The following is a 16,749-nucleotide window of genomic DNA, read 5'->3' on the forward strand; positions in this document are numbered from 1 at the left end:
TAGGTTTAGCTTTCAACTTAGAATACCAAGAGAACAAAGCAAAATTGGTGATAAAAGTAAATTGGAAAGTTGTTTAAAATTACATGCCTTATTTGAATCATGAAAGTTTTTTTTGGACTTGACTGTCCCTTTAACCTATTGGTATAGGTTGGATTACCATAAAGAATGTTAATGAATACAAGGAATTTGAAACTTTTTTTTTTTTTTTTTTTTAAATAATTTATTTGATGGTTCTCATTCTTTGTAAGTTTTTTTTTTGTTACTCAACTATTGTGATACATTACTGAGTCTTGATCTGATCAAGATAACCAGTGTTTAAAGTAGACATTTTTCGCAGTCAAATTATTACAATCAATCATATATTGCAAAAATTCTATGAGAAATCAAAACTGTTTAACAGCGCTGCAGTGCATAACATTATTATGTGAAAAAGACAGGAATAATCATTTAGAATTTAAAAAATGTAGTTTTATAAATATTGAGAACATTTCATGTCTAAAAAGAATTACTCACATTTAGAGGGTTAAACATAGTGCAATAGGTAAGCAAAATATACACATCTTAAAACTTTATAAATGATCTCAGCCCATAAATACTAATATTTTATAAAACAGGATTGTGTTACTTATTTCAAAATTATTGGAAATCCCCCCCCCCCATTTATTAAAAAAATAGTTTAAGCTTATAAATTTTTTGTAATCACAAAATGATGCAATGCCAGACAAAACCTAAAAGCCAAAGTTTTAAAAATGTGTATTTGTTTTTTAAATCCTTAGAGATACACAACTCCCTGTATAAAGAGTACACCTGGTTTCTCAATAGTTTTGCTGGTTTAATTTTTATGTTTCTCAAGCCCTGGCCTCTTTATTGTGAAAACAAAACTAATGCAAGAACTGTTGGAGTACACACTCAAGAACAATAACAGTACTGACTGCAGACATCCAATAGAACAAAAATGTATTCTATTTGCATACTGAAAATGATCCTCAAACTACAGAGGGCTCTTAAGTTGATAACTTTGACCATTATTTTTATATGACAGCACAAGCTAAGCTTCAACACTAGGTCTAAGGATTTCAAAATATTCAAAAGAAATTATAAAAGGAAAAGCAAGCTGACTAATGCATTTTTAAATGTTAAATATGAGATGCTGTCAATAAGGGAAACAGGCCTTAATTTTATACAACTTGCATTAACGCTCTAAATGTTTGTTCATATATTCTAGCAAAGAGCATTTCTAACAGGTGTACCCAATCATGAACTGCTGCTGCAACATAAAGCAGAAATAGCTAGGACACTCTGTAGTACCTTATTACGTCACAAAATAAGAATAAACATAGGTTAAATGTCAAACATCCATAAACCTCAACTTATATTTTTACTGGTGCGTAATAGCTGGATGTCTTTTGTGGAAAAGCAAGAGTCACAAACCCAAATGGCAGAGGATTCAGCGGTTAGAAGTGCATAAGCTGTTTCAGTCATCCCAGTGCAGGATCGGTGAAACCATTTCAAACACGATGCTTCACACCTTACAGCATCCTGGACATCATGAATATCATTAGTACATACAGCACAAGAATATAAAGTGTTGCAGGGTAAACTGCTGCTATAAGAAGAATTGAGAAGCCACCTGTTACATTTTTCATTAGCGGTTACATCATCTTTAGCCACTCTAGGTGCTTGACGCTTTCGAGTTCCATTAGTATGGCCACCATTAACAAGTTGATCAATTTTAGGCTGCACATTTTCTGTACCAATTAATTGTTTTTTACGGCTCTTTGGATTGGCTTCAGAAGAAAAATTAATTATTCCATCCGAGACTGTATGTGGTGTGGAACTCTGATTAGCATTTTTATAAAATTCTGGTGAAAAGTCTGCCCTTGAAGTAGATATTCTTGTATGAAGAAAGTGATTTTTTGAATCAGTATATGGATTGCTGCTTTCCATCCCCATGCCTTTATTAGAAATTGTCTCAAAGTTGTAAATTGGCATAGAGTTGTGTGCGGTCATAGTACTGAAGTCTTGACGATTTGTTCTAAAGTGCTGTCCTGGCAGAGTAATAGTTTGACCACTCCTGTTAGTAAAGAGTTCTTTATCATAGTTTATGTTATTCTGTAAACCCGTATTAAATAGGCGAGGTTTGCCAAATGTCATCGCCATTCTGTCTTCTGGGAATGATGGGGATTGATTTCTGAAAGTATAGGATCCAGAAAACTGAGACACCATTCTGTGTGGCATGCTGGTAGGCATTCTAAAAGTATAATTCCTAACAGCAGAATATCCAGTTTTATGGAAATAAGGATTCCCAAAGGGCGGTGATATGGTGTATTCATCATCGAAAGGATTGGAAGCAATAAGAACATCTGAACTTGTATTTGTTGGTGGAGCATACTCTGATTGAGAAGAAAAGGAAATTCCCTGTAGAAGTAATACAAGAAAAAATATATAGATGAAGTGAAGAAATAACAATATTAGACAGATATATATATACACATACATAATATACAAGTTTAAATAACAGGGTTATTTCATTGAGATCTGTAAGGCATTCCCCTTTATTTATTATGTTATTGTTATCATTTATTTGTAAAACTGACAAATTCTGTAGTGCTTTGTACACTAGTAGCAGATCCCTCTTCCTCTTGTATGTGTTTAGTTTGGTCTGTTTTATGTATCTATTTTTTTAATTTATTTTTTTAACTATAAATCAGGGTCACTGTGTATCTTTATTCATAAACTCTGTGCGAAAGTATGATATGATTAAAAGAAGAAAAAAAAACATAAATCAAAGTAAACAAATATAAATGAATTCAGTGAGCTTACGATCTACAGGTTGAGGCGTAAAGAGAAAGAATGTCTGTGGTAGCTTGCGCATGCTCATATTGAGCATTGCATTGCAAGAACCCTTTATTCTGTGAAACTCTCAAACTGCATGTTTACTTGTTGCTATAGTTGCAGCAGCAAAAAAAAAAAAAAAAAAAAAAACAGTTCAAGACTTGTTTTGTCTTTTAGTATGTAGATGGGGGCCTAACTAAAGTGGTCTCAGAGGGCCCATCTAGTGTACAGAAAATTCTGCAACCATATATGTACATGACGGCAGCACAAGTGCATATCTTAAAGGGCCATGATACCCACATTTTTTCTTTCATGATTTAGAAAGAGAATGCATTTTTAAACATCTTTCTAATTTACTTCTATTATCTAATTTGTTTTGTTCTATTGATATTCTTTGCTGAAAAGCATATCTAGATATGCTCAGTAGCTGCTGATTGGTTGCTGCACATAGAAGTCTCATGTGATTGGCTCACCCATGTGCATTGCTTTTTCTTCAAATAAGGATATCTAAAAAATTAAGCAAAATAAATAATAGAAGTAAATTGTAATGTTGTTTAAATTTGTATGTTCTATCTGAATTATGAAAGAAAGATTTTGGATTTAGTGGCCCTTTAAGTTCTCCACTCTGGCTAAATGATCTATGAAGTCTCCCCTGTACTGTAAGGTCCATCAAAGAATGTTAAATAGGCAAATTTTGGCTTTGGAGCTGTTGATCTTACTATGTAGGGCTCTGTATGTAGGAGGTGAGACACATACGTAACAATATAATGCTAAAAAAAAAAAAAAAAAAAAACACGACAAGGTTTTTATGCGACTTCTCTCCCTGATGGTAAGTTTCTGAACATAGAGACCATAGTCACAGGGAAGCAGCTCCTTTTCCTCCTATGTGGACAATGGTTCAGTTTCTGGAAATGGACGGAATGGGTTCTAATAAAATGGGGAGGCCCTGCCACAGCCTTTTGCCCTGAGGCACTTTGAGGTCTAGTTGTGCCACTGGATGGAGAGGAACTTTCAGAGCAGAAGTGGTAAGCCTCTACATCGGTTGTGAAAAAAATATAAATAAACGTTAAGCTACATTGCTGATTTTCTGTAGACTCTAAAATAAGGTCTGCAAAAACCTCAGGAAACAAACTAGTATTAAAGGAACATAAACATGTAAAAATAAGATACTGTTATGTGTTAGAACAGTTATTGCACTATTGGACGTTTAAATCATGCAAAGGAGATAAACACAGATGAACATATTTGGCAAGAAAAAGACGAGACATACGTGTGCAGCTACCAATCACAAGCTAGCTCCCAGCAGCGCATTGCTGCTCCTTAGTCAACCTAGGTATAATTTTCATCAAAAGGATACCAAGAGAATAGCTGTTACCCAAGTAGCACTCATCCATGAGGGCTGACCAGAAACCCAAAGCCGGAAACACTACCTCTCACGTTTATACTGCTACACAGTATCAGTTAAAACATTTTTGGGTTTCATGTCGTTTTGAAAATAAAATAAATGGTCTAGACAAATTTTTTTTTTTTAAAAAGATAAGATATTCTGTTTTAATAATTACAGCAAAAATTACGTTTTAACTTGTTAGAGCATGTAATTTCATCACTACTGTTACACACAAATTTGTGTGTTCAACCCCTGAAAAGGGTTAACCACATAGGTAAAGTAGCACTCAGTAGCCACAGAGAACTGCTGGTCCACATGAAAACTGCGGCTGACCCATTGAGCTACGCATCCCGGTTTCCACTTAGGGCCAGTGGTTCTTTGTGGATCCTAGATGATAATTTACCATGTGTTTAACCATTTAGCTTATTTTAATAGAGTACATGAACTCCAATTTTAAATTACTATATTGCATGTTTACAAGTACTAGATATTTAACACATTGGCCCCAATCAGTAAGATAAATGTCTGAATTGGGGAATAATTTGTATTCAAATCTATACATTTTTAAGCTTTATTTTTTGCTTTCTTTCTTGTCCCAGAGACATAAAGGTTAGAGGCCACTGATTCCCCCCCAACAAAAACTTATTAAACACTCTTCTATGGAGTGATTCAATCTAATGGAGATAGGAGAATGACCATGGACACATACTGAAGGGCAAAGAGAATAGATGGTATCACTGTAAGCTCAGATATTTTTGTAGAGCATGGAAAGAAAAAAAAAAAAAAGGAAAAACATGCTAAAAACGATTGCTCTGTGCAAGTATGTCATGTAGTCTATTTTCTAAAGCTCTCTGCTCTGGTGAGATTATCTAAGAAGACTTGTCCGTACTGGCAAATTTAGTCTCAGAGCTGTTTCTGACTATGTACTGAATGAGAAGGATATACATTACCCTAAAGAATTTGCGTGCTTTATTTCCACGCTGGCCAGTTTTTTTTTTATAAACGGGCCCTAAGTTAGAATTAGCAGGCAGTACTGAATTAAAGTGATATGAAACCTAAAAAATATATTTTGTGATTCAGACTGAGTATACCATTTAAAGGGATATTCCAGTCAAAATTTTAATGCACGTAGATGAATTACATCTTTGAATAGAAACATATTTGCAATATACATGCATTAGCAAAAATATGTTTCTATTCAAAGATCTAATTCATCTAATATACACGTATTGGCAAAAATGCCTCTAGTAAAAGTTATCACTGTTTTAGTGTGAGCATTTTTCTCTGCACGTGCATGTGAAGCATAGCTAGATATTGTCAGTGAACCAGCATTTTAAATACTGCAGCTGCTCAGAGTGCCAGTGTGGCTTATATCATGTTAGCAATTAACAAATGTAGTCATTACCAGATGATAAAAGCAACTTAGGCTCTCTGAGCAAGTGCTGTGTATAAAATGCTGGTGCACGGTGCATACTTAAATACACCTTTGAAACAGCTATAGCTTTTATTAGAAGCATTTTTGCTAATGAATGTATATTACAAAAATACTTCTGTTCAAAGCTGAAATGCACCCAAGTTTTAAATTTACTTCTCAAATTTGCTTGTTTCCCATGATATTCGGAGTTGAAGTAATACCTAGATAGGCATCTGGAGCCCTACATGGTAGGAAATAGTGCTGCCATCTAGTGCTCTTGCAATAAGATTTTTGCAAAACTGCTGCCATATAGTGCTCCAGAAATAGGCCGGCTCCTAAGCATATGTCTCTGCTTTTCAACAAAAGAATAATAGAAGTAGATTGGAAAGTGGTTTAAAATCTCATGATCTGGATCATGAAAGAAAAATTGTGGGTTTTATATCCCTTTAAAGGAACATACATGTTATGTGCTAGACGAGCATTATATTAAAACATTGTTGTTTTAATATAACTATATGTTTAACCCCTGTAAGATAGAAGGAATTTGAGTGCCCCCACTAAATATAGTGGTTCACTGAAAGACTTCAGTGTAATAAGGGAAGCAGAGGAGATTAGCCATTGAAAAAATGGACCTCCTTTAATGAAAATCATTTTGAGGAGTGCATATATGTACTGTAACTAGAGATGGGAAGGCCTGGGGGGGGGGGGACAGAAAAATTGGGAAAAAAATAAAGTTTTTTCCTCAAGCGTTTTTTTTTTTCCGGACAAATTTAAAAAAATGGGAGCGTGGAATATGTTATTTTACAATGATAAATAATATGTCTATGATATGGTATTCAAACTAAATAACACTAAGACCTTAATGAAAGGATTCTGAGACTTTATGTAAAGTTTTAAATCATTGCAAGTTTTCTCAGCTGAAGACAAGCAAATCCTGCCATACAATGCAAGTACGCTGTACTTCTCAGTGCAATTCTCAAATAAGAGAAATAAGCATTTCTGCCTCTAGGGGGCACTGCAGTGGAAAGGTTTCAATTTAGTTTGCTTGCGGGCTCCATCTTGTACTTCCTACAGTGGCTGATTGTTGGTGTACAGTGATGATAGTTTCTGTCCTCTCAGGCCTTAATTGAGAGAGGAGCTTACATTTGTCTGACAAATTAGTTTATCTATTTAACCTTTAGCTAAATGATTCCTATTAAAAAGGGACATGAAACCCCAAAAAATTATTTCATGATTTAGGTAGAGCATACAATTTTAAACAACTTTCCAGTTTACTTATATTATCAAATGTGTTTCATTCTTTTGGTATCATTTGTTGAAAGTGCAGCAATGCACTACTGGTTTCTAACTGAACACATGAGTGAACCAATGACAATCGATTATATATATATATATATATATATATATATATATATATATATATATATATATATATATATATATATATATATATATATATATATATATATATATATATATATATATATATATATATATATATATATATATATATATATATATATATATATATATATATATATATATATATATATATATATATATATATATATATATATATATATATATATATATATATCTATCTATATCTATATCTATATCTATCAAAGTTCAGTATTTGCACTCTCACCAACTCTCCACAACTGCCAGGGTGCTCTCAGGAGTATGTAGTAGATAAATGATTCAAAGCACTCTCTGGACTTCTGACAACAAAGACAAAATTTATTGTGATAGTGACGTTTCGGGACCAAACCTGTCCCTTCTTCTGACAGTCAAACACTGCAAAACTCAAACTTAAATAGGCCATACAGACCCTCCCCTGTATTGCTACCAATCACAGGTAAGCGTGTGCAAAAGTGAAGACCACACCAAAAATAAGGTGTGGACAAGTGATAGTGTATCTTGTGTAATTATGAATGTGTATAACATAAAAACAACTAAAAGATCATTATTAATATAATCCTCATGTGTACTAGTAACCATTGATCATAATAGTTAAATTACAAAGTCATATTAATGCAAATTTACATACTACATATTAAAGATTCACCCCTTCAAAGTGCTCAAAAATGGATTCAACCACTATTCAGTGGAACCACCCCTCTTCATCGATAGGTGTAAATCTACAGTCACCATTCAACTATATACTAAGTTTATTTGAATCATCAAAATAGAAAAAAAAGAAAAAGTATAAGATCAACTGGTTCCTAACATGTACTACTACACATATTATATACCTCCTCAATTGCCCATGTGGGAAATTTTATATTGGGAAATCTACTGATGATGCCAGAACTCGAATGGCGAACCACCGTTCAAGTATTAGAGCTGCACTTGACAGTGGAAAATCCGGACAACCTGTGGCACAACATTTTCTTGACAGTAACCACTCAGTCACTGATCTCAGGTTTCGCCTGATCGATCACGTGCCACCACTGAGACGGGGTGGTAACAGAGCGAAGATTCTGCTCCAAAAGGAGGCTCGCTGGATTCATGAATTGGGTACATTGGTGCCCAGAGGCCTCAATATACAATCTGGTTGGCAAGCATTCTTGGGCTAGTACATGGATCCAACTACCAAATGAGAGTCCTGATTTATTTTATATATGTTTAGGAGTGAAAATAATGTCCTAGTCGTTTGTTGCCTCTTATTTAATAATATTTAACTTTTAGCTTTATCCATTTAGTTTATTATCAGCCATTGGGGCCATGTATGCATGGTTTATCCCATTGTTTTGGCAGTTTACAGTAGACACTTGTGCTTTTATTTTAATTTTAATTTTGTATGTGTAATGTTAGCTTTTCCTATTTTTCATTTCACCATATAACACGGGATATTTTACACCACACCACCTTTGTTCACACTTTCATATTGAGTAGAGCCTGATCAGCTCGATATATTAGATTCACTCTCTTGTAGTGCTCAATTGTGGATCTGGGACTTGGTTTGACCAATGTATTGATGGTTTGCCCCCTCATACAAATGGCTTCTCTTAGATTGGATTGTCACATATATTTTTGAATTGTCTCTAGGCCTGGAACATCCATTTGGGAATGGATCTACATAGGCTGAATAGTATTTGTAATGAAGCTGTATTTACCTATAGTCTTACATTCTGCATCTTTATTAATTTTTAGGTGTTTGTAATTTTCGGGTGCTTATATCTATTATTATATATATTTTTTTGGCGCTTATATATTTGTTTGATATTACCCATCACTGTTCTAATGACGAGGTCCGTCTTAGACTATAAAGATTTGGGTATGAGAGTATACATACATATGTATGCTGGTCTGGTTGTAGTTAATATGTAACATATGGGAACTACACAATCTAATATGAGGCATGTAGTTGAGTAGAGGATGTGGCTGAGTATAATCACTGCTACGAAGCTGGGACGTCACTTTGTACCTCTGATCTTTGTAGTAGTAGCTAATATGCAAAATATGGGAACTACACATCCTAACAGAAAGTTTTTTATTTGAGCATAAGACATATGATGCTGAGACATCATTTGTGTACTTCTGTCTATTATGGGGGTGTGGTGCCCGTGACCACTAAGATAGGAGTTTATGCTGAAGGATACCAGTGTTACTATATATCATTTGCCTTTGGGACTATCAGTGTGACTGAGACTACTTGCTATTCAGATTTGACATGGGGGTGTGAGGCGCTTAAATTATTAGGATAGGTGATGACGGTTTATTCAAGCTCACATTATGGTTACATATACGTTGTACAAGCACTTAATATTTGGGTCTTGATGAATAACCTAGGGATTTGATCTATTGAGGGTTTGGTTGTCTTTATTCGGCGACACTACAGCTTGCGATTGTGGTGATAAGCGATGATGGCTATTGACCTATGAGAACGTGAGGGGTGTGGCTTCAGGTGTCAGGATGACAGTTGCCTTTAGCTGCGATCTGACCGTACGGCCTGTATTGTTATGGTAATTTGGTACAATCTATGAATACCCTATGGGATATGCGCTGCTAGTGCGTCAGTTGTTGATTGCTGTGGGAGTGCACTTGGTCTCTAGCTCAGACGGTAACACTCGACCTGTGCGATCTTGAGGGGAGTGCTCGCGGACGTTTGTCCCTAGCTGCGATCTGATAACACAGGGCACATTGGTATTGTGCAAGTAAGAAACGGCTTGGGATTGGAGCGCTCCTTGTGATGCGGCCATTTGAACAAATAAGGATTTGTCAGCTTTAGTCTGTCTATTTCCCATCACATAAAGAGATTGAGAGGGAGTGTGTATGCTTGACCTATGAGAGTAGGAGGTGTGTCAAGCATTGTTATGATGACAGCAGCATTAGATTACGATGTGATCGCAAGCTTGTATAAATTGCTTTTAAGGAAATTGTTTTGTGTTTTTTGCTTAGTGATACCTCACATTTAGGTGCTATGAAGGTACAGCAATAAGAAATAGCTTGGTTTTCTATTTTGATGATCCAAATAAACTTAGTATATAGTTGAATGGTGACTGTAGATTTACACCTATCAATGAAGAGGGGTGGTTCCACTGAATAGTGGTTGAATCCATTTTTGAGCACTTTGAAGGGGTGAATCTTTAATATGTAGTATGTAAATTTGCATTAATATGACTTTGTAATTTAACTATTATGATCAATGGTTACTAGTACACATGAGGATTATATTAATAATGATCTTTTAGTTGTTTTTATGTTATACACATTCATAATTACACAAGATACACTATCACTTGTCCACACCTTATTTTTGGTGTGGTCTTCACTTTTGCACACGCTTACCTGTGATTGGTAGCAATACAGGGGAGGGTCTGTATGGCCTATTTAAGTTTGAGTTTTGCAGTGTTTGACTGTCAGAAGAAGGGACAGGTTTGGTCCCGAAACGTCACTATCACAATAAATGTTGTCTTTGTTGTCAGAAGTCCAGAGAGTGCTTTGAATCATTTATCTACTCTATATATTTATCTACTCCGAAAACGTTCCAATAAAGAAATTTGTGGAAGTCCTGAGAGTGCATTTACATCTGTCATATATGCTATTTATATTTGCACCCAGGCCATTGTCTCTCTGTGGGTTGAAAAACACACTAGGATTGACTTTCACAAAGTAAGAAGTGTGGCAAACCACTGCCTCACAAAAATACTCAATACCTTCATTTATAGATAAAACAACACCTGATGAAGATCAGGTTGAGGTGGCCCTTACACCCCACAATTACCATATCCTATTGGCACAAATAATGCTGATGGTTTCTTGGGTTTTTTGTTGCTTTTGGAGGGAAAAGGGGGTAGTTACCGGTTTTCATGTATAGTTGAAATGTTCTTAACATATACAGGCCTTAGAAAAAAAGGAAATCCAACTTCATAGAAGTATAAAAGCAGAAATTTTATTTCAAACTATTAAAAACAGGCAAAACAGTGCGGCAACATCTGACTCCACACAGGGAGTGTGAGTCATGGGGAGTATGGACTAAGAGGAAGTGGAAAGCGCTTGTCGCAAGCTCTAGAGGTACTGCTATCCGGACTGTACAGGCTGCTGCTATGGTGGGTGATTGTCATCCACTTAGAAAGTGAACTTTGAGGGCCATTGTATGTTTCCTTCACATTGTGAATACAAAGAGCACAGTATGGGGGTAGGAGGGATCGAATTCCCGGTCCCCTATTTTTGAGTGCTAGTGTGTACAAGCATTTGTCCGGTTAAGAAGTGGGAGGAGCTACGGACCCAGTTACATTGATACCACTCAAGGAACGGACATTGATGCTATTGTATCCCTTGTGTCTATGCTGGAACAGCACATTGTGGGGGTAGGAGGGATTTAATAACCTGGCCCCCCAACCTAAGTGGAATTAAATATAGGCTAAGGTCTGCTGTAACATTTAAAAGGGGTCGGAAATACTATGGTATCCTCTCCCCTTTTACACTACCAATATCAACTGTTAATGACATACTTATGACTCTCTCGCTCTGGGAAAAGTGACGGATTTAAACCTTTAAATTACTTACTATTCTCAGGCTCCATCCCCATTGGATATATTTTCATTTTCCTTGTTCTACATATACAGACCTTGTTATTCCATTTGTAACAAAAAATAATGTTTTAAAAAGCAAGTTTAGTTTCTTTATTGAATAAGCTGTACTTTTATTTCAAGCATAATACATTTTATATACACTGCATTTCATGTTCCCAGTGTAACAAAATTACTATTTGTAAAACTACTCCATGCTGCATTTTTTTAAATTTTTCTAAAATTTCCATTTTTTCCCAGAAAAAAACAGGAGGGAAAACACGATTTTTTCCCATGACTTCAACATTTCTGGAGATTTTAGATCTCTAACTATAACTGATAAAGCACTTACAAAATACTGCCACAACACAGTTGTTGATCTTATATAAGCTAAAATATTTAAAATTAAATTTTAAATTTTGTAAAAATTATAGGATAGCACATATACTAACTAGATGGTAACCATTTGCATATAAATACTATAATCTATTGAGTGAATAGTTTTAGAATTCCATTTTGTTATACTGTTTTCAGATTTACTACACAGAGGTAACCTCTTATACTTTGACAAACTTATAGAGAGATACAGACCTGTATTTATATCTATGCATATCGACAGAAAAGAATAATGAGTGGCGCTAATGAAAGCTGAGGATGTAGAATTTAATAAAATTGAATTTTCCTAAATAATATCTGTTTAATTCAGATTCATTTCAATTGCATAAAAAGGTTTATTAACTCTAAAAAGAGTAATATAATACAATACTTGGTTTAAAAAAAAAATTAAAAAAAAAAAAAGAAAAACGAATAAAGAAGAATATAGTTGTGGCCACAACATATAGAGCATATGTCTATCCATGATGCATATATTATATTTACAAAAGTAAGCTATGACAATTCTGTTAAGCCGTTTAACATATAAAAGAAGATTAGGCTTATATTAAGCAGTCAAAGCATAAAAAGTACAATATCTCAGGACGAGTATAAAATACAATTGTATCTATATCTATCTATCTATATATATATATATATATATATATATATATATATATATATATATATATATATATATATATATATATATATAAATAAATTACAATATTCAGCCTAAAATAGATACATATAACAAGCTGCTAAGTCATTTGTTTTCAAAAAATATAGAAAAAGTGAAAAAAACATAATTTATGCTTACCTGATAAATTCCTTTCTTCTGTTGTGTGATCAGTCCACGGGTCATCATTACTTCTGGGATATAACTCCTCCCCAACAGGAAATGCAAGAGGATTCACCCAGCAGAGCTGCATATAGCTCCTCCCCTCTACGTCACTCCCAGTCATTCGACCAAGAATCAACGAGAAAGGAGAAACCAAGGGTGAAGTGGTGACTGGAGTATAATTTAAAAGATATTTACCTGCCTTAAAACAGGGCGGGCCGTGGACTGATCACACAACAGAAGAAAGGAATTTATCAGGTAAGCATAAATTATGTTTTCTTCTGTTATGTGTGATCAGTCCACGGGTCATCATTACTTCTGGGATACCAATACCAAAGCAAAAGTACACGGATGACGGGAGGGATAGGCAGGCTCATTATACAGAAGGAACCACTGCCTGAAGAACCTTTCTCCCAAAAATAGCCTCCGAAGAAGCAAAAGTGTCAAATTTGTAAAATTTGGAAAAAGTATGAAGCGAAGACCAAGTTGCAGCCTTGCAAATCTGTTCAACAGAGGCCTCATTCTTAAAGGCCCAAGTGGAAGCCACAGCTCTAGTAGAATGAGCTGTAATTCTTTCAGGAGGCTGCTGTCCAGCAGTCTCATAGGCTAAACGAATTATGTTACGAAGCCAGAAGGAGAGAGAGGTAGCCGAAGCCTTATGACCTCTCCTCTGACCAGAGTACACGACAAACAGGGAAGACGTTTGTCGAAAATCCTTAGTTGCCTGCAAGTAGAACTTGAGGGCACGAACTACATCCAGATTGTGTAGAAGACGTTCCTTCTTTGAAGAAGGATTTGGACACAAGGATGGAACAACAATCTCTTGATTGATATTCCTGTTAGTGACTACCTTAGGTAAGAACCCAGGTTTAGTACGCAGAACTACCTTGTCTGAGTGAAAAATCAGATAAGGAGAATCACAATGTAAGGCTGATAACTCAGAGACTCTTCGAGCCGAGGAAATAGCCATTAAAAACAGAACTTTCCAAGATAACAATTTTATATCAATGGAATGAAGGGGTTCAAACGGAACACCCTGTAAAATGTTAAGAACTAAGTTTAAACTCCATGGCGGAGCAACAGTTTTAAACACAGGCTTGATCCTAGCTAAAGCCTGACAAAAGGCCTGGACGTCTGGATTTTCTGACAGACGCCTGTGTAACAAGATGGACAGAGCTGAGATCTGTCCCTTTAATGAGCTAGCCGATAAACCCTTTTCTAAACCTTCTTGTAGAAAGGACAATATCCTAGGAATCCTAACCTTACTCCAGGAGTAACCTTTGGATTCGCACCAGTATAGGTATTTACGCCATATCTTATGGTAAATCCTTCTGGTAACAGGCTTCCTAGCCTGTATCAGGGTATCAATAACCGACTCAGAAAAACCACGTTTTGATAAAATCAAGCGTTCAATTTCCAAGCAGTCAGCTTCAGAGAAGTTAGATTTTGATGTTTGAATGGACCCTGTATCAGAAGGTCCTGTCTTAGAGGTAGAGACCAAGGCGGACAGGATGACATGTCCACTAGATCTGCATACCAAGTCCTGCGTGGCCATGCAGGCGCTATTAGAATCACTGATGCTCTCTCCTGTTTGATTTTGGCAATCAATCGAGGAAGCAGCGGGAAGGGTGGAAACACATAAGCCATCCCGAAGTTCCAAGGTGCTGTCAAAGCATCTATCAGAACCGCTCCCGGATCCCTGGATCTGGACCCGTAGCGAGGAAGTTTGGCGTTCTGGCGAGACGCCATGAGATCTATCTCTGGTTTGCCCCAACGTCGAAGTATTTGGGCAAAGACCTCCGGATGAAGTTCCCACTCCCCCGGATGAAAAGTCTGGCGACTCAAGAAATCCGCCTCCCAGTTCTCCACTCCCGGGATGTGGATTGCTGACAGGTGGCAAGAGTGAGACTCTGCCCAGCGAATTATCTTTGATACTTCCATCATTGCTAGGGAGCTTCTTGTCCCTCCTTGATGGTTGATGTAAGCTACAGTCGTGATGTTGTCCGACTGAAACCTGATGAACCCCCGAGTTTTTAACTGGGGCCAAGCCAGAAGGGCATGGAGAACTGCTCTTAATTCCAGAATGTTTATTGGCGGGAGACTTTCCTCCTGATTCCATTGTCCCTGAGCCTTCAGAGAATTCCAGACAGCGCCCCAACCTAGTAGGCTGGCGTCTGTTGTTACAATTGTCCAGTCCGGCCTGCTGAATGGCATCCCCCTGGACAGATGTGGCCGAGAAAGCCACCATAGAAGAGAGTTTCTGGTCTCTTGATCCAGATTCAGAGTAGGGGACAAGTCTGAGTAATCCCCATTCCACTGACTCAGCATGCACAATTGCAGCGGTCTGAGATGTAGACGTGCAAAGGGTACTATGTCCATTGCTGCTACCATTAAGCCGATCACCTCCATGCATTGAGCTACTGACGGGAGTTGAATGGAATGAAGGACACGGCATGCATTTAGAAGCTTTGTTAATCTGTCTTCTGTCAGATAAATCTTCATTTCTACAGAATCTATAAGAGTCCCCAAGAATGGAACTCTTGTGAGAGGAAAAAGAGAACTCTTCTTTTCGTTCACTTTCCATCCATGCGACCTTAGAAATGCCAGAACTAACTCTGTATGAGACTTGGCAGTTTGAAAGCTTGAAGCTTGTATCAGAATGTCGTCTAGGTACGGAGCTACCGAAATTCCTCGCGGTCTTAGTACCGCCAGAAGGGCACCCAGAACCTTTGTGAAGATTCTTGGAGCCGTAGCCAATCCGAATGGAAGAGCTACAAACTGGTAATGCCTGTCTAAGAAGGCAAACCTTAGATACCGGTAATGATCTTTGTGAATCGGTATGTGAAGGTAAGCATCCTTTAAATCCACTGTGGTCATGTACTGACCCTTTTGGATCATGGGTAAGATTGTCCGAATAGTTTCCATTTTGAACGATGGAACTCTTAGGAATTTGTTTAGGATCTTTAAATCCAAGATTGGCCTGAAAGTTCCCTCTTTTTTGGGAACCACAAACAGGTTTGAGTAAAACCCTTGTCCTTGTTCCGACCGCGGAACCGGATGGATCACTCCCATTAATAACAGATCTTGTACACAGCGTAGAAACGCTTCTTTCTTTATCTGGTTTGTTGACAACCTTGACAGATGAAATCTCCCTCTTGGGGGAGAGAATTTGAAGTCTAGAAGGTATCCCTGAGATATGATCTCTAGCGCCCAGGGATCCTGAACATCTCTTGCCCAAGCCTGGGCGAAGAGAGAGAGTCTGCCCCCCACTAGATCCGGTCCCGGATCGGGGGCCCTCGGTTCATGCTGTCTTTGGGGCAGCAGCAGGTTTCCTGGCCTGCTTGCCCTTGTTCCAGGACTGGTTAGGTTTCCAGCCTTGTCTGTAACGAGCAACAGCTCCTTCCTGTTTTGGTGCAGTGGAAGTTGATGCTGCTCCTGCTTTGAAATTCCGAAAGGGACGAAAATTAGACTGTCTAGCCTTAGCTTTGGCTTTGTCTTGAGGTAGGGCGTGGCCCTTACCTCCTGTAATGTCAGCGATAATTTCTTTCAAACCGGGCCCAAATAAAGTTTGCCCCTTGAAAGGTATATTAAGTAATTTGGACTTAGAAGTTACATCAGCTGACCAGGATTTTAGCCACAGCGCCCTACGTGCCTGAATGGCGAATCCTGAGTTCTTAGCCGTAAGTTTGGTTAAATGTACTACGGCCTCCGAAATGAATGAATTAGCTAGTTTAAGGACTCTAAGCCTGTCCGTAATGTCGTCCAGCGTAGCTGAACTAAGGTTCTCTTCCAGAGACTCAATCCAAAATGCTGCCGCAGCCGTAATCGGCGCGATGCATGCAAGGGGTTGCAATATAAAACCTTGTTGAACAAACATTTTCTT

General features: G+C 37.1%; 1 protein-coding gene across 2 annotated transcripts in view; it reads right to left on the reverse strand.

Moving 5' to 3' along the window:
* Nucleotides 1-446: 446 nt before the first annotated feature.
* The window catches only part of PYGO1 (pygopus family PHD finger 1), a 34,352-nt gene continuing 18,049 nt past the window's right edge, over nt 447-16,749 (reverse strand). For both annotated transcript variants that reach the window (XM_053717500.1, XM_053717501.1), the window contains exon 3: nt 447-2,418. In XM_053717500.1, the coding sequence (XP_053573475.1) occupies nt 1,366-2,418 (1,053 nt within the window). In that variant the 3' untranslated portion in view covers nt 447-1,365. The remainder of the gene's footprint in view (nt 2,419-16,749) is intronic.

The sequence above is a fragment of the Bombina bombina genome, chromosome 6 (assembly GCF_027579735.1).
Source record: "Bombina bombina isolate aBomBom1 chromosome 6, aBomBom1.pri, whole genome shotgun sequence".
Classification (NCBI taxonomy): domain Eukaryota; kingdom Metazoa; phylum Chordata; class Amphibia; order Anura; family Bombinatoridae; genus Bombina; species Bombina bombina.